Genomic DNA, 26,763 nt, shown 5'->3' with positions numbered 1-26,763 from the left:
CACATCTGCCGCAAGGGATATCCGCAAATTTCCGATCCTTCTCCCATTTAGGACCATTGTATCATAGTACTGGAACGACCTTACAGATCTTTTAGCCCAACCCTCTTTATTTCATAGATGAGGAAACCGAGGCTGATAGGACGTAAAGGAACTCATTCAAGGTCATACAGCTAGCTAGTAACTGGCAGAGAAAGGACTAGAACCCAGGACTCAGTCCAGTGCTGCGCCAAGCTGTCTCTTTGGTTAATTTCAGCTTCCTCTCCAGACATCATTCATTTAGAACGACTCCAGTTTGGAGAAGGGGTCAAAGGGAGTCAAATCGAGCTCCCCGTAGATAGACGAAGAAACACACTATTGTACATACAGTCATCTTTTTAAAGGACCCCCAAAGTTAATTCCGAATTAGAACTCGGGAAGGGGAGAAAGGAGAGGAAGTGAAGGGAAAGACAGGAGAGGTGAGGAAGGTGAAAAAAAGCCACGGGCGGAAGGCAGCAACCGAAAAGTTAGAAGGAGGCGGAGCCTGAGAAAGAGGAGGCGGAGGAGGAGGAGGAGGAGGAGGAGAAGGACTGCAGGCTTTGCAGGGAGACCGAGAGAGTATGAGAGGGAGGGAGAGCGGCCGAACGAGGGAGTGAGAGAGCGAGCGGGCGAGCGCGAGCGCGAGCGCGAGTGCGCGAGCCGGGAGGGTGTGCGTGTGTCTGCGTCTGCCTTGCCTGCGCCGGGGCCGCCGCCGCTTGCAGTGCTGAGCTCGGAGCCCGGCTGGCGGCGGCGGCGGCGGCGGCGGCTTGGGCTGCCGCTGCGGCAGCTGGAGCGGCGGCGGGAGGCGATGGCGCTGTGCATGCCGGGCTCCGGTCACCGTGTGGCGGCTGTAGGAAGCCAGGACTCCGCGTAGCCGGAGCTGGAGCCTCGGCTGGGCGAGCCCCCCGCAGAGGACACCCGGGCCGGCGGCCGCGAGCCCGAGCCGGGGAGCTCGGCGGCAGCCGCGGCGGCGTCAGGAGGAGCCGCGGCGGGGTGGTGGCGGCGGCGACAGCTGCTGGGGTGTGGGGGGGCGCGGGTGCGCGGCGTCCGGGGCTGGGAGGGGGTTGTTTTCGTTTGGAGCACTTCACTCGACCCCCTTCCTTGGCGCTCCCCTCCCCCCGTCACTTTCCCCGCTTGCCCGGGTCGCTGCTGCCGCCGCCGCCGCCGCTGCTGCTGATTCGGGAGGCGGAGGAGGAAGAGGACGCAGTTCCAGCGACTTTGGAAGCACCAGGCGCAGGCTGCATTGATTGATTGACACCTCCCCGCCCCAGTTTTGCGGTGTCCCTCCCGCGCAAAGAGCTTCTCTCTCTTGGAGTTGTTTCAGCGACTGAGCTGTGGACATCAGGACGAAAAGGGGGAAGCTGACACCCCACTCCCCTAAAAAAAAGAAAAGAAAAACAATACAGTTTTTGCCTTTTCCTCAAAAAAAAAAAAAAAAACGTCCAAAGGGAGAAAAAGATCCCGAAGCAAAGGTTGCGGGGTCTTCCCTATTCTTCTCCCTCCTCCCCGCCTCGTTCCCCACTCCCCGAAGGAAAAAAAAAATCCCTGGGAGATGGTGACATATGAAGCGAGCCGGGAGGACCATGGTTGAGAGGACCAGCAAGTTCTTGCTGATCGTGGCCGGCTCGGTGTGCTTCATGCTGATCTTGTACCAGTATGTGGGGCCGGGGCTGAGTCTGGGGGCGCCCAGCAGCCGCGCCCTGGCCGATGACCTGGACCTCTTCCCCACGCCCGACCCGCACTACGTGAAGAAGTATTACTTCCCCGTGCGCGAGCTGGAGCGGGCGCTCACCTTCGACATGAAGGGCGACGACGTGATCGTGTTCTTGCACATCCAGAAGACGGGCGGCACCACCTTCGGCCGCCACCTGGTGCAGAACGTGCGCCTTGAGGTGCCCTGCGACTGCCGGCCCGGCCAGAAGAAATGCACCTGCTACCGGCCCAACCGCAGGGAGACCTGGCTCTTCTCCCGCTTCTCCACCGGCTGGAGCTGCGGTCTGCACGCCGACTGGACCGAGCTCACCAACTGCGTGCCGGGAGTGCTGGACAAACGGGAGAACGCGGCACTCAAGACGCCAAGGTAAGAGGGGGGAGACCCCTTCCATGTTCTGTGCCTCGGGGTGTACAGCGGGGACACTGAACTGGTGGTGGCGGGAAGGAGGGGGAGCGCCTTCCCTAGTGCTTTAGTGTCCCCCATTCCATGCTGTCTGGCTGCATACCCATTCTCTCATGGACATCCCTTCTCCCATCTTTTTAACGTTCTTTTATTTATATCCCTCTTTTCCTACCTGTGTCCTTTCTCTGACCCTGTCCTCTTTTTTGGCACCCACCAACTCCCTCACCCCATTCCTTTTGCTCCTCTTCTTCCCTGTATATGGCCCATTCCTTCCCTTATTCCCCACAGGGTGTCTTCCCCCCGTCGCCATCCCTATTCTGCCTCTTCTCTATTGGATTCCTCCCTTAATTCTTTTCTTTGCTTGAACTGCCCACATTTACCTCAAAACTGGCTTCACCTTTCCTTCTTGTTGCTTACCGGACAGTTTTCCCTTCATTCCCTGTCCTCCGGTTCCCCAAATCTCTTCTTTCATTTGGGGGCTTCCTTATGATTTCTTTTTACCTCTCCCAGTAATAAATACTAACAGAGTGGCAGTGTTGGGTCTTCGGGTTGAGACTTCTTACTTTGGTATAGAGTGCCCCAGGGGGCAGATAATCAGGTAGGTGGTTAGGTTTTCTGGCCCTACCCCGAGTCCTCTCTCTAGCTTTAACACGGTTCACCTTTAGGGCATTCGTGTGGCCCTCGATGGTCATGGTCACTGCTCAGTATTGTATAGCCCTCATTACCTTTCTAGATACTGCAGCCTCCAGGAAGGGCAGCACAGGCTTTAGAATCCCTAGAAATTCTCCTCTTCCTCCTGCACCTTCACCTCCTCTTCCTCTTCTTCAATTCATTGACTCAATCAAAGTTCTCCGAACTGGCAAGTTGTCCTCTTCACTTAGTCTTGTATTGATACCACAGAGTGTGTGTGTGTGTGTGTGTGTGTTAGGAGGGGAGAGCAAGTTTGTGTTGAGAGAGTGTTCTCTACCTGTTTCATCTTAAAACCGTTCATTTACCAGCCCATAAAAATTGGAATCGATTACCACTCTTCACTAACCTGAACCCTGTAATATGAAGGATATGGCCATGTCTCTTTAGTGTATCAGAGTCCTAGACTGGATCTTTTCTCCACACTGACCTTTCTAATGTTTGCTGACAATCTGATTTTATGCCTCATGGAGCCAGTAAGCTTTTCTTGGGCTTCTGTCACCCTTTCTCTTTCAAGTAGGTCTCAGCAGCAGGGTTCCTGCGCCCCGATCCCAGGGGGCTGATGGAGGTTAAGGTATTCCCAAAGACTGAGTTCTCTCCTCTTTGAGTAAAAAGAACAAAGACTTGTGTGTCAATTTACTGTGTGTATCACTGAGTTGGGGATAACTAAGTTGTAGCTTAGTTACCCTCAGGACCTTTAGGCAGAATTACCTTCAAGTTCAAAACCTTACTAAAAAACAAGCAAACAAAACTATCTGTCATGAGACCTTTCCCCCCTCCTCTTACATACAGAAACAGGTTGGTGGGTAGATTTGTCTAGGCACTGAGTTTTCTTTTAAAAAAAAAAAATCAGGAATGGCTAAAATGGACCCAACCTTTCTTTCATGTTAGTTGGTACTCTCTGAATCAGGTAGACAGCATGAGCTGGATATACAACACAGTGTAGAGAAGGCAGGAATCTAGCTGCCAGGAAGTCTTGAAGAGATGCTTATTAGCTCCAGTGCCAGCTAGTTTGTTTAGCTGCTTGCTTCTCAAACCTGGACTTTGGTTTCTAATAAGCATCTTCTTTTTTATTTATTTATTTTTTTTTAGAAGTGACTGATGTTTTGTGCTGGGGGTCAGTTTGAGTGAGGGAATCTTGAGCTATTAAGTAACTTTCACTGTGAAGACTTTAGACCCTCAGGGCCTGAGTGGTGCCAATTTCCTAGTCCTTAAAAAAAAATGGGATTTTTTCTCTCCATTGTCTATGTTTATGTTGGGTTAGCTTTCTAGACTGACCCCCGACTGCCTGCCTTCTTCTTCTTTGGTCCTTCGAGTTTGGGAACAGGTCCAAGTGTTAGTTTTTCTCCGGCCGCCTTTTGTTTACCTAGCCCAGAGCTGTTTGCCTAAGGACTGAGTTTTCAGAAATGCAGGGGCTGCTGTGATTTCTCCTTTGTTTGTTGTTACTGGCTTTGACCAAGTTGTGTGACAAGTTGGTTTTGGGGTACCTGCTGGCTGTAGGTGAGGAGTTGCCTCCTTCTTAGGAGTTGGGCTTATCATAGATGAATTACCAATTGACTGGGTAAGGAGGTTGAAGGGTCCCCCTGTGCTGCTCCAGACTAATTTCAACAGATACCAATGAAATTAGGGTACCTGAGCCAGATACTCTTTAAGATTATCCTTTCCTTTATTTTGTTTTCCAAAAGGTTACTTTTTCACAGTGTCTTTTTTAATGCCAACAACTCAGGGATGACCGCTTATTTCATTTCATCCTATCCAGTATTGAATGGCCGCCGGGGTTATTATAAGCTCTGTAGTTTTTGGATTTGATTTGTTTTTTGTTTTTTTTAAACTGGTGTGAATGAATCCAGGGGCCGTTCCTGTTTTTACCACCAGTCATATGCCCTTTCTAAAAAGCAGAACCCAACCTTAACTAAGGTATCTTCCTTTTACCCACCCTGCCTTTTGAAACTTGAAAAGGTATTCAGCAGGGTCCACCTGCAAAAAAGCCGTAAGCCAAAATCCTCAGGCTTTCCAAGGAATTGGGGTCTTATCATTGTACAGGCTAGGCATGGTACATAAATTCCCGGTGTAGTTACACCCCTTTTTATTGTTCTGGTGCTCCACGTTGGATTGAACAATGGGGGAAATCTTAGAACCGTAGGAAGATCACAGGATTTTGTGTTCCGGTGACTGATCATCATTGAACAAAGCAGAAAAGGGACAGGGTAGATGTGCTAACTTAGTAAACAAAGTCGGCTGATTGGACAAGCGCTTCAGCTGTTTCCTTTTCTTGTGGTTTTCTAAATCCTGGCTTATCTATAAATGGGTATTGCTTTGGCTGCCACTTCTCAGAGTTGTAGGGAGGAGGGGAAATGTATGTGCAAAATACATTCTTCTCCATCTTCAGAGACTTTACAATCCTTTGAAGTGATGTTGTTGGTGAATCTGAGATATCTTAGTTTCACATCAGGAAAATTCCTTTCTTCTTTCTGTGAGGGAACTTCTGCAACTCAGCCTCTTCAGACTAAATTTTATTTTGTGTAGACTGTGTAATAGTCCCCTGTTTTAATTTTTCCTTTCCTCCACTAGGAGTAGCTCGACCTTGCTTGCCGAGCCCCTTTGCAAACTACTCAGAAAGATGAGTCAAAAAGTGGAAGAAAAGCTGAAGGGATGGGGGTTGGGAGGAGCTGGGATTGGATGAGGCATCCTCTTTGCAGGTCAGGTCACAAAGAATGGCAGATTTTCTCTCCTTATTCCCCTATACCCCTCCCCCCCCATAACCAAACATGCATTTGGATGAAACACGATTCAAGGACAAGCAGTTGGAAATGAGTTCTAATTAACCAAAGATGAGACTGAACAATCTCAGTTCCTTCCTGCCATCTTACCTGCCTGGCTGAGCAAGGTATGAAAGAGCTTCAGCTCGATAGTGTTTCTAGTGTTTCTCAGGGCCATGGGTCACAGGAGTGGCCTTGAAATGATAAAGCATGATATTTCTTTGTAAAACTCAGTTTAAGTACTAGCAGGCATCTGCTTTGTAAAACTCTATGTGTTCTCTATCTCACTGTTGTGGCTTCCCGTATTACTTTTTCCCCTCTCGGTTTAATTTCTGTTTCAAGCACTGGGTAAATTGCTTTTTTAATGAGCCTCCTCAAGAGGCTAACTTAATCTTGGCTTTGTATGTGCATAAGCTGGTCTGTCACCAAGGTTTACCTGCTGAGCTATTCATTGAAACATTTCACTAACCAGCGATGGAGAGGTTGGGGAGATTGGGGAGGAAAGCCCCCATCTGTCTAGAGACCTAGAAACTGTCTAAATATGGAAAACACCCTTATGAATCTAGGGGAAAGCATGAGCTTTTGCTGCAATTTTTAGAAATCCTTTGTTGTCTGCTTTTGGAATACCCGTATCAAGTGTTTCCTAGCTTCTTGTGACTTTTGTACATTAGTTTGAATTTTGGAAAGACAAGTTCTAAGAGATGCTCACGGTTGTTGTTTTTTCTGGGAAACCATGAACTTTCACAGCTTCTTATCCCTTATTTTCTCCACAGTGACTCATTGCATTTGATAGGAGTTGGCCTATGCTTTTAGGAGCCTCAGAATACTGAGGAGATGAATGGAAATGGAAACATTTTATAATGACTTTCTGAGATGAAGCTTGGAAATCTTTAAAAATCATTAATATCTTTTTGTTGGGTAGTAGGGGATGGGGGAAGCAAGCATTCGTATGTTAGGAATTGGGTTGGCAAATGTTTGTCTTTCATTTTGTATGGGTTGTATGCTGTCTAAACCCCGGGTTGTGTCAACATTAGCCAGAGAAGTTTGGCGAATGTTCAGTCTTTTGATGAAAAAGCCGGGCAGGTTTTGCTCGTGATCTGACCATAGAGAGCTGTCACCCACACATAATTGAAATGCTAATAATTACTGGTCCTTAATGAAGCTGAGTGAGTGGTCATACTTGCTTTGGATCCATGGTATTGATGTTGAAAGTTCCTTGGCACTTCCAAGTTCGTATCGAATGAGAGGATATATACAGAGTGCTTTATAAACCAGAAAAAGCTATGTAAATGTAAGCTATGATTATGTAGCATGTTGTAGTGGAGGCAGTTACCTCGGGAGGCCTTCTGTGGATAAAACGAGTGAATAAAGAGCTAGCTGTGGAGAACCACAAAGGTTCAAATCCTTTCTCTGTTCCATATGGGACTGTGTGACTTTGGGCAAGTCACTTAATCTTTCTAAACTTTGTTTTTGGCAGCAACATATATCAAAGTAATGGAAGCTCTGGAGGAAAAAAAAAAACCCAACAACTATTATTGGCTAGACAATCCAAGCTAAAGTTAGTGCTAATTGTAATTTGGACTTAACTTATGCATAACTTAACTCCTTTGTCTTTCTCATCTCATCCCTCCTTTTCTTCTTCAAAGGGCTAAACAGTTGTTTTAAAAATTGTCTTATTGGGGCAGCTAGATGGCACAGTGGATAGAGCAACCTCCCCAGAGTCAGGAGGACCTGAGTTCAAATGAGACACATGATACTCACTAACTGTGTGACCCTGGGCAAGTCACTTAACCCCAATTGCCTCACCCAAAAAAAATTGTTTTATTGTTTTTTTTTAACATTATTATAACTTTCCAATGACGTTACTACCCCCAGTAGAACCCTCCCTTATAACAAAGTGCAGGAAAGCAAAACAAACACTTACAAAAACACGTACATTGGCAATGTGTGACAACTTATACCTTACTTCATACCTGTAAGTCCCCACCTCTTAGGAGAGGTTATTGAGGAATCACATTTAGTATCTTTCTTAGCTTTCTTAAGCTATCCTTGAAATTGAGATTTATTTTAGTGAATTACAAGTCGTAACATTTTATTTTGTTTGAAACTATTGTTTGTTGGGACTTCAGGCTCACCTTGCCTCCACAAATTTTAGCTTCAGTGACACATTGGGATGTCTTCACTTGGGGACTCTTCCTAGATCATTCATTAGATTTAATTACACTTGAAGTGAACTTCCTTGGCAACTAGGCACGATGACGTCTAGGAATGATTATAATTGTGTTTATTGCATGTGATCCAATCATCCAGGAACTGCCATATTTAGTACTGTTACCTCCTTTTAAATAAAACATGTAGAAACAAGAGTTTACTCATCATGCTTCGTTATGGCCTCTAGGAACTTAGATTGTTCCTTGTAACCCTCCTGTCTGACACATCAACATTCTTTTGTGAGTCATACTGTGAAGTCCAAGGGAAGGAGTAGGGTATTCAGGTGTTTAAGTATGAGTTATTACTATCAAACTCGAATAGAAACAGATCCCCAAAGGCTGTACACTAACTTAAAAAAACACAAATTAACATTATCTGTGTTGTATTGTATTTTTATTTATTTTTGTTAAACATTTCCCGGTTACATTTTAATGTGAGGTTCCTGCTGCAACAAAGATGGGAGATTTTAGGACAAAGGCTGTAAATTTGATGTCCCTGCTCAGGTGGGAGAGCGGAGGTCAAGGGAGGTCAAGAAGTCTAGGAAACCATTCCTGTACTAAAGAAGCTTACTGTCTCGTTGGGAAGATAAGACTATAGGAAAAGATAAGTAAAAATAAAATGTATAAGCAATAAGTTTTAGAGTTCTGAGGAGGTAAAGATATCTATGGGTCTATCATAAGGTTAGGGATTAGAGGTAGAAAGGATATAAGATATCATGCAGTAATAAGATCACAGATTTGGACTTGGAAGAGATTCTTAGGGTCTATTTAATCTAACCTCTTTGTTTTTCATTGAAGAAGCTCAGGCCCAGAAGTTTGATATAATTTAACCAAAGTCCCCAAAACAGTAAATAATAGGATCTGAAATTCAAACTATAAGAAAACATAAAGCAGGAAGAATATGGGTAAACCATTCTTATTGTACTTTAAGAAATTCATTACCTATTATTTTGGGGCCTGTATAAAAAGATTATAAACTGTTAACGTTTCTTTCTCTCTTTTTTGCCATGTATGACTTGTTCTTTTTATATTCCATCATGTTTTTGCTTCAAAATTATATGGCCAGGAAGGTCTCTCTAGAAACAATCTCTCATTCTTTGTCATTTTGCTGTACCAGCTTCTCCACTATTTTCATTTTCTTTTTTTAACTTAATTTTTTTCATTTAACAAAAGTCTACTTTTTCTCCTCCTAAGTACCCTTCCCTTTGAAAAAGAAAGATTAAATTTGTTATTCAAATTGATATCTTTTGTTTTTACATCATTTTTTCTCAAAATGGATCCCTCCCCTTGCCAAAGAGGCTCTGAGTTCAGATTCAGGTCTCTTTCCACTACATTTCCTGTCCTACACCATGCATCTTTGTCAGAGAAGTCTTCAAGGAAAAGATGAGACACAAGCTAGGCTTTGAAGAGTGTCAAAATGCTCAGAAACACGATTCCAAGTTGTTAGGTTTTTAAAATTAACTTCAAAAAAATGAGTGAGGAAGAACTTTTCCAAATCACTCACTGCCAACATGTTTTTAACACAGCACTTCTGAATTGTGAGATGAGTTCTCCTCTGTAACTCATGCAGTCTTTAAAATGTCACTGAAATGGTGAAACCAAACCTTCCTGCTCATTGATGTTGTTTGAAACTCATTTTCTTCCCAAGTATTTTAAAACCAATAAACAGAATAGCACCAGTGTTGACTTGGGAGAGAGGGAGGCAAGATCACCTAGAGTTTGGCTTATGCAAAACAAACATAGGCATGGATTCAGAATGCCACCTGGGCTCTCTGTTTGTTCCAAGGGTCAAGGTTTTTTGTCTCTGCTAGTTATTTCCAGGCTTCCATGTTTCAGGCTGGATCCCATGGTATAGACAAATAACAATTCCCAAATCGTTGTGGAATAGCTTTTTTTTTTCCATAAAGGGTATTAGACAACTTACTTGTTTGTTGGTCGTAAGAAGGAAAAAAAAAAAAACCTCTGGACTTGGAGTCCAAGGGAGAACTAACTTCAAAGGACTGTTCAAAAAAAATGAGTTCTACCTCTGACACTGGCTGAGAGATGATGGGCAAGTTTCCTCATTTGTAAAATGGGTATAATCTCTGCAGGCCCTACATCATAGGGTTGTTGTGAGGATCAGATGAGGTAATTAATGTAGGCAAAGAATTTTGCAATCCTTTAAAGGGCTAAATAAATGTTAGCAATTATTATTATTGTTATTATTGCTGGCTCTTACTGCTTCTGGAAAAGAGTCAGGTTGTGATGATTTGCAATTCAGAATTCTTTGGGAAGATGTTTTTAGATGAAAGGAGTGTGATGGGAAGTTGCTTTTAAAAGAGAGAACAAGCCTTTGTGTCCCAGAAACTAAGGTGCTAGTGGCTAAAGAAGAACTTGTTTAGCTTATAAGAGACCAGAGGAATATAGCCTTATAATTGAAAGGGACCTCAAAAGTGATCTGGTCCAGCCCCCTCAGGACTCAGGCTCAGAGGAGCTGGGTTTGAATCTCAAGTCTGTTATCACTTAACCTCCTTATCTGTAAAATGAGGTTGATAATGCTTGCCCCACCCACCTCACGGGACTGTTGGGAGCATCAAATTAAATAAAAATGTGACACTGCCTTGCAATCCATACCAACCTGAGGTAATATTATTTCTTCCATTAAGAAGGGCTCACTGTCCCTTGCCCCACCTGCTGGATGATGCCTGAAATAATCCCTTGAAGTTGGAACAAAGCCTTTTGTTGACCCTAAAAAATTTGTGGTACAAGCTGCAGGTGCCTGTAAGTCAATCAGAGGTTCTTTACCTATTTTTTTTTTTAAATCATGTACCCCTTTTGGGAATCTGGTAAAGACTATGGATTCCTCAGAATGTTTTTAAATGAATAAAGTAAACTATGTAGGATTAGAAAGAAAACCAGTTGTATTGAAATACTTGTCAAAATACTAAAAACAAAAGCAAATCAAGTTCACAGACCTCAGGTTAAGAACCCTTGCCAGAAGGAGGCACTCCATGGCTTAAATGCCTAGGAAGAAAGAAAAGAAGTCCTGGCCTTGATGGGGGTGAGGGGAACAGTGATGAGAGTAAGGATGAAGATGTTAAAAGTCAGTCCCACAGTACTGATAAAGTCAAGGCTGTTGTGGATAAGAAAAGAGTTTTTAGAGGAAAGGAAAGAACTTACAAATCTCTGTTTTTCTAGAGGATATACCATATTCAATTTCATTCATTAAGTACGTACTATATGGTCAAGGGACAGCTAAGTGGTGCAGTGAATAGAATGCCAGGTCTGGAGTCAGGAAAATCTGAGTTCAAATCCGACCTCAGATGCTAGCTTTGTGACCCTGGATAGGTCACTTAACCCCATTTGCCTCAGTTTCCTCCTCTATAAAATGAGCTGTAGGAGGAAATGGCAAACCATTCCAGTACCTTTGCCAAAAAAAACCCAAATGGGGTCTTGAAGAGTCTGAGCAACAACAGCAGCAGTGATCAAGGCACTATTTCAGAGATAAAAACCCAGTTTTTCCCTAACCTCAAGGAATTTACAGTCTCCTGGCAAGAGAAGTACTTGGGGAAGGAGAGGACTGGAAGAGAGAATATACAGAATTTCAAGAAGACTGAATTTACAATTTAGTTTGGAGTATCTCTTTAACTCTCCTCATTCCCAGTCAGTCAATTCACAAGCATTTATTAAATTCCTGCTCCATGCCAGGCACTATGCTAAATGTTGATTATACAAAGACAAAAATGAAACAGTCGCTGCTTTCAGGGGGTTTATAATCCCCAGAAATGGCCCTAGGCTGTGATGGCTGATTTCACTGGCTCTCAGATTACACTTCTTAAACTGGGTTTCATGTTGGACCAGAACGCAGTGGCAGTGACTGGAATCAGTTGTTTTACATGGCATATTTAAAAGGAGGTCTTTTGAGGGTAATTTAGTGTGCCCACTCCTATCCCTTGAGTTACTGAAAAGCATTTGGCAAAATTCTCTAAGTAGCATTAGGAAGATGCGTACCATATCCTTTTAATTCTGAATGGTAGTTGCTGATGAGATGAGTCAAGGTCAAGTATTCCTTTGTAGAATTAGAGCAGTTGGTCAAAATAGCACTCTCCCTCCTGAAATTACTTTGTATTCCTTTGAATATGATTTATAATCCCCCTTCCCTGGAAGAATGTAAACTCTTGGAAGGTAAGAACTGTTTCTTTTATTGTATTTACAACCCCAGCCTTAACACTGCCTTACACATAGAAGATTCTTACTAAATGTTTAATCAAATTTGTTGAATTAATCAGTGGCATTTTTTAACACAGTGCGAAGTACTTGTCATTGTTACCTGCTCTGTCACACAGCAAACCTCATTTAACTCTCACTGATTCAATTCAGTTCAACTCTCCAAAGCTTACTCTTCGATCTGGTAGCACTGTCTTCCTGGCTGTTCCACAAACAAGACTCTCCATCTCTCAGCTCTGAATTTTCTCTCTGGCTATCCTTCATCCCTGGAATGATCTCCCTCCCTCACTTTGCCTGCAGATCTTCCTGGCCTTTAGGTCTCAATTAGAATTCCACCTTCTGCTTTCCCCAGCCCCTCTTAATTCCAGTGCCTTCCCTGTGCTAATTGTTTCCTATTTATTTTCTATGTGGTTTGCCTTGTATGTATTTGTTTGCATGTTTTCTCTCCTTAGGTTATAAGCTTCATGTGGGCAGCGACTGTCTTTTGCCTCTTTTTATATCCCCAGCATTTAGCACAGTGTCTGATACATAGTAAGCACTTAATAAATGTATATTACATTGAACAAACATTCATTAAACACCTGCAGTGGTGATACTGGGATAAGAAGAGAAATCTGCGGCAGCTACATGGTCCTTGTTCTTAAAACAACTCATAGCTAACATTATATAGTGGGTGTGTGGGTGTGTGTGTGTGTGTGTAAAATCTCATTTGACATCACAACAGTCCTGTCAGGGAGGTGCTATTATTCCCATTTTACAGATGAGGAAACTAAGGCTGAGAGAGATTAAGTGACTTGCGCAGGGTCACACAGCTAGTGTCTAAGATCAGAATGGAATTCAGATTTTCCTGTTACTGGGCCCAGTGCTGTATCCACATTGCCACCCGGCTTCCTTCATTAGAATAAAACACACACACACACACACTCTCTCACACAAACACACACACACACACTGAGTTAAATAATAGTGTAAAACAGCATGTGATTGGGGAGGTATCATGTATGGAAATAATATTAGACTTGGGGATCAGGAAATGTGTTCCAATCCCAACTCTGTCACTTACCATCTGTATGACCTTAGGCAAATCACTTAGCCTCTGGGCCTCAGCTCCCTCATGGTAACATAAGGAGGATTGACTAAATGTTCTGAGTTCTAGATCCCATCATTAGTACAAAAATGAATGTTACAAAGAAGTGTGGCTGCGGCCCTCAGTCAATTAACAAGCATTTATTAAGTACCTACCACGTGTCAGGCTGAACTCTGGAGTTACAAATACCAAGAGTAACAGTTCCAGTTCTCAAGAGACTTACATTCTATCATGGGAGATAATATTTAATACATACACCTATAAAATAAATAACAAGGTTTTATTGGTGGTGAAGGATTAGCAGATGATGGATTAAAAAAAAACCTTCATGTAGGAAGTAGACTTGGAAGGAATAAGGGATCAAAAGAAAGAGTGAATTCTAGTCTCTCTATATATGTGGGGGGGGACAGCCTCTGCAAAGATATAGAAATGGAAGATGAAATATTATATATGAAGGGGGGAGGGGAAGGAAATAAGCATTTATATAGCTTCTGTCATGGGCCAGGCCCTATTAAGTGCTTTTTACAAATACTGTCTCTTGATCTTCACAACCGCCTTGCAAAGTAGATGCTATTATTATCTCCATTTTACAGTTGAAGAACTTGAGGCAGACAGAGATTACATGATCTGGCATCACATCTTGAGTTCCTTTCAAGGGTCAGATTTAGTGCTCCCTCATACAAAATACCTTTCCTGACCCCTCTTTTCCTCCCCCTCAAAATGTCTTTTGTGTTTATTTTGTGTTAACTATGTACATTTTGTGCGTTAGCTCTCTCTCTTCCCCTCCCTCACAAGAATGTAAGTTCCTTGAGGTCAGAGACTATTATGTTTTTGTCTTTCGATATCTAATACCTAGCACAGGGTGGTCTCATAGTAGACATTTAAATAAATGGTTACTGAATTGAAATTAATTGTGCAAGATAGATGGATGGACCCTTGGATTGGCTGTGAGAAGAAGATACAGACACCTGATATGATGAACAAAGGTGAAGAAGTAGGAATTACACAAGGTGAGTTTGGGGGTTTGAATAAAGCTGGGATGGAACAGCAAAATGGTCATAGGGAATATCAGATCTGAGGTTGGAAAGGTAGGATGCAGCTAGATTCTAGAACACCTTGACTGCCAGTTTAAAGAATTCTAATTTGATACTGTTGATAGTGGGTACTGATCAAACCATTGTATTTCCAGTGCCTAGTACATTGCCTGGCATGAAGACAGTAGGCTCGTGAATTAATGCTTATTGAATGAATGAATTGGAACTGTAGGAACAGAGCAGTCACATTATGTAAGCAGTGATTTAGCAAGATGAATCTGGGAGGTGTGCAGAATAGACTGAGGGGAGGAAGCCATAAAGAGGAATATCAGAATTTAGCCTTTATAGCTCATATCTGTATAACACTTGAAGGTCTGCAAAGAGTGTCACATAAATTGTCTGACTCTCACAAAAACCCTATGAGGGTGGTCATATTCTCCCCATTTTACAGATAAGGAAATTGAAGAGGTTAAATTACTTCACTTTGGAAGTCACTTACACAACCAAATAAGTAGTACAGTGAAAAGAGGACTGCATTTAGAGCCATCAGACCTGGGTTTGAATCCCCCCCTCTACTATGTGTGTGTGACATTAAGCAAGTTACTAAACCTTTCTGGGTCTCATGTATTTGTGCTCATTGTCAGAGTAGACATTTGAACTCACATCTTTTTTTTTTTTTTTTGGCTTAGGCAGTTGGGGTTAAGTGACTTACCTAGGGTCACATAGCTAGTAAGTGTCAAGTGTTTGGTCTGAGGCCAGATTTGAACTCAGGTCCTTCTGACTTCAGGGCTGGTGCTCTATCCACTGCGCCAAAGCTGCCTCTGAACTCACGTCTTCCTGACACTCACACTCAACACTCCATGAATGCTTCCTCGTAGAGTTCAGACCACAGTGTATTAAAATTCATCCTTGCTCCATCTGTGAAGAAATTGCTATTAAGCAATTAATATTGTAAACAACATTTTAAAAGAAAAAAAGTGTTCAAGCACTTATGTTGGGGGGGGTCTAGTGGAAAGAGTTCTGTTTGAAGTCAGAGGGCCTGGGTTCTATTCCCCTACTGCCACTTGACCAGCTTTTGTGACATTGGGCATATAAAGTCACCTTTCTCTTGCTCTCTAAGATAAATGGGTTGGATTAGAGGACCTCTCAAGCCCTTCGAATTCTAATTCTGTTTTCTCATCTGACTACCGATTATCTGCTCTTAAAAGTGAATTACTAAAAACAGATTCCAATACTTTGTTGGTCAGTAAGGAGTCTTTTTAAAAGAGCATTTAAAATTATTACATAGTTCATATTTTTTTCTTAGTTCAGATTGACCTCCCAGTTTTTGGAGTTTTACAATTTTCTTCAGATAGAAGACCGATCTCTCAGAGAAACCTGACTCAGTTCTGGTCAGCCCTACCCTTTATATCTCAGTTAGCTCACCTGAGTTCCACTGTTTCTAAGGCTAAACTGACTATAAAAGTTGGCATCACTGAAAGGAACAGCAGTTGACTGATGTGAGTCAGGGGAGATGTGTTGAAAATTTCTTTAGTACTTAACATCAGAAGAATCATGACCAAAATGGGTGTCTGGTACATGTGTAACAAATTGTATATTTCAGATTCACTTACTTAAATAACTGGGATCCCTCTCTTCCTTATTCAATTCAAGGCATTTATTTTCAGTGCTTTTTATTTTTAATTTATGAAATTATACAAGCTTTTCTATAACATAGTAGAATTAAAAAAAGATGATTGCACACGAAATTGCAAATCTGTTGTGTGCAACTTGCTATTCCTTTTAAATATATAATAAAGTTGTCATGTAAATTTCTTTTTTTTCTTCTCTCCCTCCAGAGATGGCTACCATTAGACACAAATATGTATATATGTAAAATCATCTAGACATACTTCTGTTTATCAGTTCTTTCTCTAGATGCAGATAGCATATTCCTTCATATGTCCTTTGTAGTTAATTTGGGTATTTATAGGTCAAATGTCAATAATAATAAATCAAATAATAAGTCAAAATGACTTACTTGCTCAAAGTTCTTAAAAACAATGTTGCTGTTACTGTATACAACATTCTCTTAATTCTGCTCATTTTGCTCTTCATTATTTCATGTAAGTCTCTCCATGTTTTTCTACAATTAACAAGCTCATCATTTCTTATAGCATAATAGTCTTCCATCACAACCATATACCACAACTTGTTCAGCCATTCCCCAATTGATGGGCATCCCTGCAATTTCCAGTTCTTTGTTACCATAAAGAGAGCTGCTATAAATATTTTAGAACATATGTGTTCTTTTCCTTTTTCCCTATTTTTGGAAATAGACCTAGTAGTGGTATTGCAGAGTCAAAGGGGATAGGTAATTTAATAACTCTTTGGGCATAATTCCAGATTGAGTACATTGACTATATCATCTCTCTGAAATCCTTCCACCCCACTGGCCATAGGTTTCCTTCTTAACTCCTGATGGAGAGTCTACTATGACATTCATTAAGTTCATAACTCTGTGTTCGTGTGTGTGTGTGTGTGTGTGTGTGTGTGTGTGTGTGTGTGTGTATCTACTTGAAAATCTTTCTGGACCAAGACAGTCCTCATAAGAAAATTGCTTGGGTAATAAGCAATTTTCACAGTTTGTTTTGTTTTTGTTTTCAAGGATTTGGAAAACAAATAAATATCCTGTGGGAGATACTGCTTGATCAGGTTGGGGTGAGTTGGGGGGGAGGGAGAAATTACAAAAAAAATGTAAGTCTTTGCCATTGAGGAGTTTTATAACCTCTGGGGTTAAGTGAGGAATTGGTGTGGGGCTAGTATACACACATGTGACATTTTAAGCAACAATACCGGTCAATACATGAGGAAATGCCAAAATAGAAAGAATAAAGAGAAAAATCACAATGGTCAGTTCTTGATCTGGACCTTGAAGGGTGGATAAGATTTGGATAGAAAAAAGGATCTGGGTGGGTAGGAATTCCAAGTGAGGGAGTAGCAGTAGTCTTCCTACCACTCTGATGTGGTGGTTATGGTATGGGGTCACTACTTGGGGAAAGTTTGTTTTTCTTTAGAAAAGAGAAAAAGAAGAATGAGGTACTTATCTTAAAATCCAGACTGAAGCCCTGAAGTTTTCTGCCCAGTGAGCTTTAAGGATACCCCTCAGAATAAACAAAGGCGAGACAGTCTCCACCAGTCGAATTCCCTAGGAGCTCTCTGGTTGCTTGTTCTAAGTTTCTTTGTAGAATAGGCAGTATTTCATCTGATTGCCCCACACAGAGTCTGGGATGGGTTTACCCCCTTTAAATGTATCCCTTTAGGAGTTCTTGTGTTGGTTTTTTGTTTTTTGGGGGTTTGGGGTTTTTGTTTGTTTGTTTGTTTGTTTTTTGGTGCTTACTATGTCTCAACCCCAAAAGCCAATAATACAATTGATTGAGAATAATGGAATGTGAGAGTGACCTAAACAGTATTAAATTTTCTTGTGATGCTGCCTTTTCCCAGGAAAGTTTTTATACATTTTTAAGTTCAATCTTTTATCCCTTTTCAGACATTTTTTTTTATTCACTTGAGTTATTGTTTTCTTGAGATCTCTGGCTTTTTTATTAAAAACATTTGAGGAGGAGGGTCCTAAACCATTTGAACAGTGATTGCAGTTGGTCAGCTCTGGTTCATGTTGTCGTGTCTTACATTGGAAAAGACTTGATAGTTCTTTGGTACTTCTCTTCATCTCCTCGTAACAGTGAGTGGTGTGTGTGTCTGTGTGTCTGTGTGTCTGTGTGTGTCTAGTCCCTTTCACTGGAACCCTTAAAGCAAAGGAGTTGTGTGAGCTGTGGACAGAGACATTGGGACTCCTGATTGCTCTGTTTTGAGGTCAGCCTGTGCCCTTGAAATGAAATGCTGAGCCTCAATCAAAAATAACTCTTTAAAAAAAAATCATGCCCTTTGTGCACAATATTAAAACCTCTGTTGAGAAATTCTGCATGAGGAAGCCCTGGGTTGAGCAAGTCCAAAGGTTCCAGAGGTCTTCAGGATAATTCAAGGGAAGTAAAAGTAAATTGACCTATATACCCCAAAGGGGTCGATCGGAGAAAGGGAACAGGAACTGAGTCTTGTCAGATTTGAGGAAGCAGTCATTGATTGGCATCTGTGACCTTCTCCTGATTACTTTTTTATTCTCAGGGAAACATTCCTGAAGGTAAGAGTTGACCATCTACACTATGACCATTTAATGACTCTGGTTCGTTCAATCCAAGATTTTGCCTCTGATATCTTTTTAATGATGACTTCGAATAAATGAAGCACTAAGGATGATTCTTGGGAGGGCATGGCTGGTCTTCTGTGATATGTTCTGAAAAGATTAGGCATACATACTCCAAACAAACTTGTTTTCCTTAACAACCCAATATGTTTCTGTTATCCAGGAAATTATCTAAACCTATTTTGACACTATGAATCTTCAGTCTCTACCACCTCTTGAGATAATGAGGTTAATAAATTGACTTCATAGTGTGTGAAACTGTACTTCCCTGTTCTTCTCTTGGGGGTGGGGGGAGTGTCAGTGTGCAAAAAATCTACCTCTTGCAAATATCACTTCATTTCAGCAAGCACAAAACACATGTGATAGGCCCATAGCTAGGGCTACAGAAGCAGTATGTCATGTCATCCTTGACTTAAATGTACTTTTCATCTGCTTGGGGAAAGAAGACCTGAACATAAGTGACAGTACAAGGTGGAGTTATGTATTTAATACCAAAATGTGTGTTACTAACTACATAGGCAATGGGAGGTCAGAGGTGAAAAAGTCTTTAACATGGTTTAGAGAAAAGGGCACTACTTTTGGACTCGGAGGTCTTAGTTCTAATCCTGGCTTTGTAGCAAATCACAATGAGGAGGAGAAAGGGGAGAGAAAGGGACAGAATTTGAAACTGAAAATTAAAAATAAGAATTAAAAAAAAACTGAGCCTTAGTTTCCTCATCTGAAAGAGAAGGGCAATAAACTACATGATCAATTTCTAAGAAACCTTTCTTTTCTAAATCCTGTGGTATGGTCAAGAAAGGTTTCCTGGAGGAGGGAGGTCTTAAGCTGGGCCTTGAAGAGTAGTTAGGACTTGTAAAATAATAATAATGAAAAATCTCATTTGTCTGTTTCTTAAAAGGTTTTATAGCCTGCTTTCCTCATCCTCACTTTGTAAGATCACTTTTGTAAGTTATTATTATTGTCCCCATTTTATAGACAAGGAAACTAAAATGATATCATGTTAGATGTAATTCAGCAAAGGCATGATTGAATTCAATAAACTTTTATTGAGTGTCTCCTACTTGTAAGGCATGATGCTAGGTTGTAGAGATGATAAGATAAAAATAACATACTCCCTTACTCTCACCGAACTTACTTTCTGTCCATTTTGGTACAGAGTAGCAGAGAAAACTTTACAAGTGAAGGAGCCATATAGAAAAGGCACAAAGGTGTAAATGAACCTGACATATGCCGGAGGGAGTGAAGAAACCAATATGACTTAAGTAGAGGGTTCACATTCAGGGACTACTGGGGTAAAAAGTTAGATAGGCAGGAGATATGACCTATAGAATTTTTGAATTATTGTCAAGTTCTTTGGTTGGGAACTCAGGTGACAGATTCCTTTCTATTCCAGGTAGAGATCCAGGTTACATTAACAATGGGGCAGAAGGTAGAATTAGAACAGGCCTCACCAGTTTTTGAGGAGGCTTCAGCCTAGCACAAAGCACAAGATAATAAATTAGCCTCTGGCCTAGAGTAGCCAGTCTCCCAGAAAGGAACAAACTTCAGAGACAAGAGACAAAGCCCCGTTTACAATAATGACTGGCACCAAATTTTTGTTGACTGACTCCAGCATATAACTTTTCCCCATCTCTAGCTTAGTCATTAATGGAGGCCAAACATAAACCTTTTGAGTTACTTGTGACATTCTTTGTGGGTGCACACATGTGTGTATGTATAAATAGGGGCTTACAAAGAGACAGTATGTATTTGAGTTGAATGCCCCTCATACTGTCAACTCATGTTGATGTGAGCAGCTGCTGCCTCTATTTGCATAAAAAAAACACAAGGGGGAAGAAAATCAGAGAGCAAATCAATAATTGTTTTAAAAATATAGTAATTGAAGGGATTAAAAACTCTGGAGTTAATTGTTTGCAAAATTGTAGAGCGATTTCTGCACCTCAATTTCCCTTGAAGTTTTTGGCTGCTTTGGGTGATCCACCTCCATAATGCTCAGTTAGCTAATCATCTTGACTTGAATCTGGACTTGAATCGTTCTCTCTGTCTGTCTCTGTCTCTGTCTCTGCCTCTCTCTGTCCCTCCCTCCCTCTCTGTCTCTCCTTGTGGTACTTGTGGCAGATTTGTAGGGTAGTGGGAGGGCCTCTGGAGGAGGGCAGGATATGCTGCCTTGGGTGGTTAAAGATTTTTGTTTAATTCCTGATCCTTCGAGAGCTGATGAAAGAGTGAAGGAGACCATCCCTTTCTAAGAAGGCTTTTTACCTCTATCTCCTCACCTCGAGTTGGTAGAAGAGAAGAAATTATTGGCTGTGAGCAGCAAGTGGGGACTTGTCATGTATTTAAGAGGGCAACAGAGTAACATATCAGCATGTATGCAGTGACACCTCACTAGTCACTTATGCAAAGTTCATTTATCTGACAGCCTCTTCTGTAGAGAACACAGAAGGATACAAAAGAAAGGGCTCTGAAAACAATCAAATTCAGTGTCACAAAGTCAATTTTAAAAGTTCATGCTTTTGACTTCAGTCCATCTTCCTCCTTGTTACCAAAGTGATTTTCTTTTAAGTTTAGATCTGACCATGTGACTCCCTACTCAATAAACTTCAGTGGTTCCCACTTGCCTACAGGTTCAAATTTTAAAACTGTTAATTTTTTTTAAAGCTCTTCGCAACCTGGTCCCATCCTGTCTATTTTGCTTTATTGAACATTATCTCTCCTCCTCACTCACATTCAACCAAACAAGCTTTCTTTTTGTGCCTCTCGCACAGCAGAGAATATCTCCCATGACTGATCTCCCTGCCTTTGCTCTGGAGGGCCCTTGTGCCTGGAATGTCCTCCCTCCTTCCCGCTGCCTCACAGAATTCACTCCCCTCAAGGCAAAGTTCAGATTTTATTTTCTACACAAAATCTTTTCTTATCACCTCAATGGATGGTGTCCTCCCTCTCAAGTTACTTTGTCTTTAACTACTTTGTATTTGTTTATTTATTCTCTTTATGTTTATTCTGTATTGTCTTCCTCATTAGAATATAGGTTCCTTAGGAATAGCGATTCTTTTATTTTTATCTTTGTATCTCCATTGCCTAGCACAACATCTGGCACATAGTACATAGCTACTTAATAAATACTTGTTAATTGATTGATCCTTTGATAGCAAGGGATTCTTAACCTGGGGTCCATGAACTTTTTAAAAAATCTTTACAACTATATTTCATTGTAATTCATTTCCTTTTTAATTCTATGTATTTTAGTTTATGCATTTAAAAACATTATTCTGACAATGGTCCATAGACTTCAGCAGACTGCCAGAGGGATCCATGACACACCTCAGAATGGTTAAGAACCCCTGTTCTAGAGACACACAGAAAGCAGATGGCCTCATGGTGAGGGAGGAGAGAGAAAAATTATTTTTAAAAACACAAGAAAAAATAACTCAAGATGCATTACCCAGGGCAGCTAGGTGGTGAAGTGCATAGAGCATGGGCCCTGGAGTCAGAGGACCTGAATTCAAATGTGGCCTCAGACATGTACTAGCTGTGTGACCCTGGACAAGTCATTTAACCCCAGTTGCCAGAGGTGGGGGGAATTAAGGAAGGAAGAAAAGAAATAAAGAAAGAAAAACATGCATAGCCAGCTTAGAACTATGTTGTAGAGAGGTCAAAGAAGCCTACATTCTTCAAGGCAATGACATGATGGCACACTACAGCAGCTAAAGTTCAAATTGATTACCTGAGATCAGCACGAAAGGGTTAAATGATGTTTAGCTTGTTCTGTTTTAAAAGGAAGGGAAATGTATGGTGTATTTTATGAAGATCAACACTTAAAGCTGATTAAAATGAAGCTGATGTTGGAGAAAAGCTTTAGCTACCCAGTAAAACTGCTTCTTCCCCATGGTAGCAGATAAATGAAATGTTACTGTGCAGAAGTGCCCATTTTGGCTTTTTCCAGCAACTCAAATGAACTTTTTTTTTTTCACTTTAGACCGGTGGGAGTGTTGGCCTCTTTGTCCTTCACTTAGTTTGCCCAGTTAAGAGCTAGTGCCAAAGGACAGAGGCATATCACCCTGTCTTTTTCCCCCTTATGTTCTGTTGTTACAAAAAGAAGGGAAGAGGGGCAAGCAGTCCATAAAATTAGGAAGATGGAAAAATTAGATAATATAGAAAGTCTTTGATGAAAGAAGAAATCTCATCATCTCTTTTTGTTTTACCACTTTGCTATTCAGAGCACTTTCTTGTCCGTCATCTCATTCAGTCTTCACTGCTTCCCTATGAGGAAGAAAGGACAGGGATTCACATCTTCTCTGTCAGTATCTTCATCTGTAAAATTTATTCATTCTTTCAACAACAGTGTATTAAATGCCAGCTCTGTGCAATGACTGTATTAGGTTCCCTGCCCTTAAGGAGTTAGTATGGCATCCGTATTGGTCTGGGCCATCTTTTTGCTTCCATGGGGGCTTAAATATAAGCAACATATTGTCAGATGTTTGATCTAAATTCAAGGAGAGGGGCAGAGACTTAAAAGGATGAAAAATGGTTGGAGAAGGACAGAAAAGCCTACTTCCTAGGCAGGGACTCAGCTCAATCCATTGTCCTTGTTCCTTTATCCTCCCTGCCTTAGAACATAAACTCATGGACTATTTATTACAACTTGAAAGATCCTTAGAGATCAATGTGACATAGTGTAAGGGAACTGAATTTGGAGTTCAGAGACCTAGATTTGAATCCAGCATCTGCTACTTGCCCTCTCTGGGCAAATCTCCTCTGGGCCTTAGTTTCCTTTATCTGTAAAACAAGGGTGTTGGACTGGGTGATCTCTAATATTTCTCCTCCACTTTCAATTCTGAGATTTCAATCAGACCTCATTAATATCTGGTAGAAAGAAGGACTTGAACCCAGGTCTCCTGAGTCCAAGTTCACCATAACAAATCCAGATGTTTTTTCTTGGGACACCTGGAGGCAGGCTGACAGAAACCCATTATCCACTGCCTGTCATCAGCTGCTGAGTTTGTCTTGCTGAGCTGTATGTTTGACTGGCATTAATGCTGAGGTTGCACGGTACGCCCTACTCCTTAAGCCATGGGTTTCTTTTGAGCCTTCGATACATCTGTGAATGTATCTAGTGAGGCCTTTCCCTGTTTTTTTGAATGGGAAGAGGGAGTAGAGGAGCAGGAAACGTGAGGGGTGTCATCCAGGTGGGGCAGTGGGATTGCCTTTGTTCTTCCCTGAACCATCCCGTGTTTGTTGTTTTGTCAGAATGGTTGGAATCTCTTTTGAATGACAGAACTATATGTGCCTCCAAATGTATGTTAGACCATTTAGCTGGATAGGGTCTGGGCCTCTCTAGCTTGGTTCCTACTTTCTGTTCCTTGGTTTGTTGATTGGAGAAAACACTTCCTGCAGGGTGCTTTGCAGGTATGCTTCACTTCATGCAATTTTTGCTGTGTTCCTTCAGAAGTTGTGGACTTTTTTTTTTTTTGGTTAATGAAATATGTTAGGAGATGATTACTGCTGTGGAGGTAACCTGAGGCAATGTGGCCAGGAAGACCTAGGTTCAAGTCCTCTTTTTAGTATTTACAGTGTGATGCTGGGCAAGTAGGCAGTGCTCAGAATCTACCTGACCATGTATAGGTAGAGTTTCTTCACTCAGGAATTCCATGTACTAGTGAAATCACAGGTCAAGTCTCTGTCCCTGTGGCCTGACTTTCTGTAAAATGAAGAGTCTCTTTGCAAGCCAGATACTGCCCTTAGTTTATCTGCCTTGTTAATTTGGATGTCTATTTCTCAAATAGTGATAGGCTGTCAGATCTGGAATGGGTAATAATAGCCGCCCACACTTATATAGTATTTTAATATTTACAAAACACTTTCCTTAGAATGGCTATTCTAAAGAATAAGTAGTAATATAGTCCCTATTTTACCAGAGAGGGAATTGAAGTTTGCGTAGATTAAGAGATTTGCCCAGTGGTGCAGCTTGACAGAGTTATAGCCTTGATCAGAACCCAGGTCTTCTGACTGAGTCTAGGACTTTTTCTATGATGCCACTGTGTCTCTCATGGTTAGTTTTTCTTAGAGATCATTTCATTCAATACACTCATTTTTTAACTGATGACAAAACCAAGACCTAAAGAGGTTGTGATTTAGCCAACTGTCTTTATTTAGCATATTAGTGGCAGTCTCCTGACTAGAACCTTTTTTTTTTTCTGTACATGGCACGTTGGGATTTCTTAATGTGAGACTTGTCTATATTTTTTTCTAGGAGACTCTCCTTCTGGGTTACTAGATTTTTTTCCCCCACAGCCTTAGTACTGAAATATTTCTGCTACTAACACTTGTACCTTCATTTACAGAAATCGGTTTCCCCCATACCTCCCATTCCACTCTTAGAAGTGGAAAAAAATTCATTTGGCTCCTCAGATTTCCTAAATGTCCTGTCCCAAGGGAAGAGTGTGTGGATAGTTTGTTTCCTAAACATTCTCTGGGAATTGCAGAATGAGCCTTGCATTCCAGGCTGCCCCAGCTTGCACAGTTTCCAGCCGGAAATTCTATAGTATTTGCTCTAGGATTCCAGTGGGAATGACCCCGGACAGTGGCATTTTCTCGTCCTTGTTGATTTCCCCACCAGCACGTGAAAGTCTGGGACTTCAGGTGGAAGTTGAACATAATGGCCCCATTAATCACCATCCATCTGTAAGGTATAAAGTCGTTACAGTATAATTTATGGTGCTCCGTGTACAAACTTGGGAGAGTGTTTGTGGCCAGTGGGTGACTGGGATGAAAGCCAGCATCTGTTGTCAATGTAATGTTCTTTAATGTTCTTCATCTAAATATTTATTTATTTGAAACTTTGGTTCCTTTAGAAAATTAGAGCCTGGAAAAATGGAGGGTTTCCTTTGGAAATCCAAATTGCTTAACTGTTGTGGAAAAAGAAAAGGCAAGAAGCAGACATATCATCTCAAAGCAACCAAAACCATCTCAGAGCATTCATCCAAACTGTCTACTATACCTGAGATATGATCCCTAGTCATCTCCACTTGTCAGAATCCATCTTTTCTTTCAAGGCTCTCCTCAGGGGCCACATTCATCATGAAGCCATCACTAATGCCCTGAAATGGAAAGTTTTCTCTCCCTTCTTAGATTTTCTTATAGCACTTCTTCTGGATTTCTCCTTTGCCCCTTTCACAATCTACTTGATGATATTCTGCTTATCTGTTTACGTCTCATAACAGCCTACAAACTCCTTAAGGGAATTCTGCTGTCTCTACCACTGTTTTATCCTGGAGCTTCCCCTTCACGCGTGGTGCCTCTTTGCCCTGGATCATCCTACCACCCCTGTGGCTTGCTCACCATGGAATATCCTTCCACCAGACTTGCATGCCCCCTTCTCCCCATTTCTGAGTTCCTCCTGGAGCCTCCATTTTGGGAAGAGGCCCAGGCTCGCCTGCCATTCCCCTTCCAAATCTATCCCTAACACTCTGGATTTCAAAATCAATATCTCTGCCTCCTCCCTACTATCATCCCCTCCAGCCCACCCCCACTTTTCAACTCCCCTTTGTGTATTGTCTCCCCCCATTAGAATGTAAACTACTTCAGGGCAGGGACTTTTTTTTATCTTATATTTATATCCTAAGTGCTTCACACAGGGCTTGACACAAAAATCCTTAATAAATGCTTGTTTTCTTCCTGCCTTATTTTCAGGCTGGAACTGTGTTATCTTTATATTCTTAGTGCTTAGCATAGTAGTTGTACATAGTAGGTGCTTAATAAATGTTTGTTAGGTGAGTCAAAGTATTTGTGGTGGAATGTATAGTACGCCAGAGGTGTCAGACATACAGTCAGTGGTCCATTGCACTTCAACACTCCTAAGTGCGACCAGACCAGATTAAAATATAATTAGGAAATATTAACAAAATAAAAATATAGAACATAGATAATGTTAATATGTGGTTTTCTAAGTCAATATGCTTCCCACAGGGATCTTTATGTATGGTTTAGTGGCCTCCAGGGGCAGCTAGGTGGTACAGTGAATAGAGTGCTGGACTTGATCTTATCTTCCTGAGTTCAAATCCAGCCTCAGAAACTTACCAGCTATGTGACCCTGGGCAAGTCACTTAACCCTGTTTGCCTCAGTTCCTCAACTATAAAATGAACTAGAGAAGGAAATGTCAAACTATACTTTGCCAAGAAAAGCCCAAATGGAGTCATGAAGAGTTGAACACAACTGAATAGCAACAACAATTAGTAGCCTCCATTTCTGTTTTATACCACTATGGTACACGATCAGTCAGTCAATCCATCAATTCATGGACATTTGTTAAGTAACAATTCCTTCCCTCCTCCCACCCTTAAAGAGTTTACAATCTATAGTCCAGGTGACATAAATAATATATACTTATATAGATATACACAAGATAGATA

General features: G+C 41.5%; 1 protein-coding gene across 1 annotated transcript in view; it reads left to right on the top strand.

The window, feature by feature from the left end:
* The first annotated feature begins 1,085 nt into the window (after nt 1–1,085).
* HS6ST1 (heparan sulfate 6-O-sulfotransferase 1) overlaps nt 1,086–26,763 on the top strand; it is a 293,999-nt gene continuing 268,321 nt past the window's right edge. The window contains exon 1 of the mRNA XM_027854703.1: nt 1,086–2,095. Coding sequence (XP_027710504.1) covers nt 1,578–2,095 — 518 coding nt within the window. The 5' untranslated portion in view covers nt 1,086–1,577. The remainder of the gene's footprint in view (nt 2,096–26,763) is intronic.

This window comes from Vombatus ursinus, unplaced genomic scaffold (assembly GCF_900497805.2).
Source record: "Vombatus ursinus unplaced genomic scaffold, bare-nosed wombat genome assembly UNPS02010548.1, whole genome shotgun sequence".
Taxonomy (NCBI): Eukaryota; Metazoa; Chordata; class Mammalia; order Diprotodontia; family Vombatidae; genus Vombatus; species Vombatus ursinus.
Note: the sequence above shows the minus strand (reverse complement) of the source record. Positions and strands in the feature narration are given on the sequence as shown.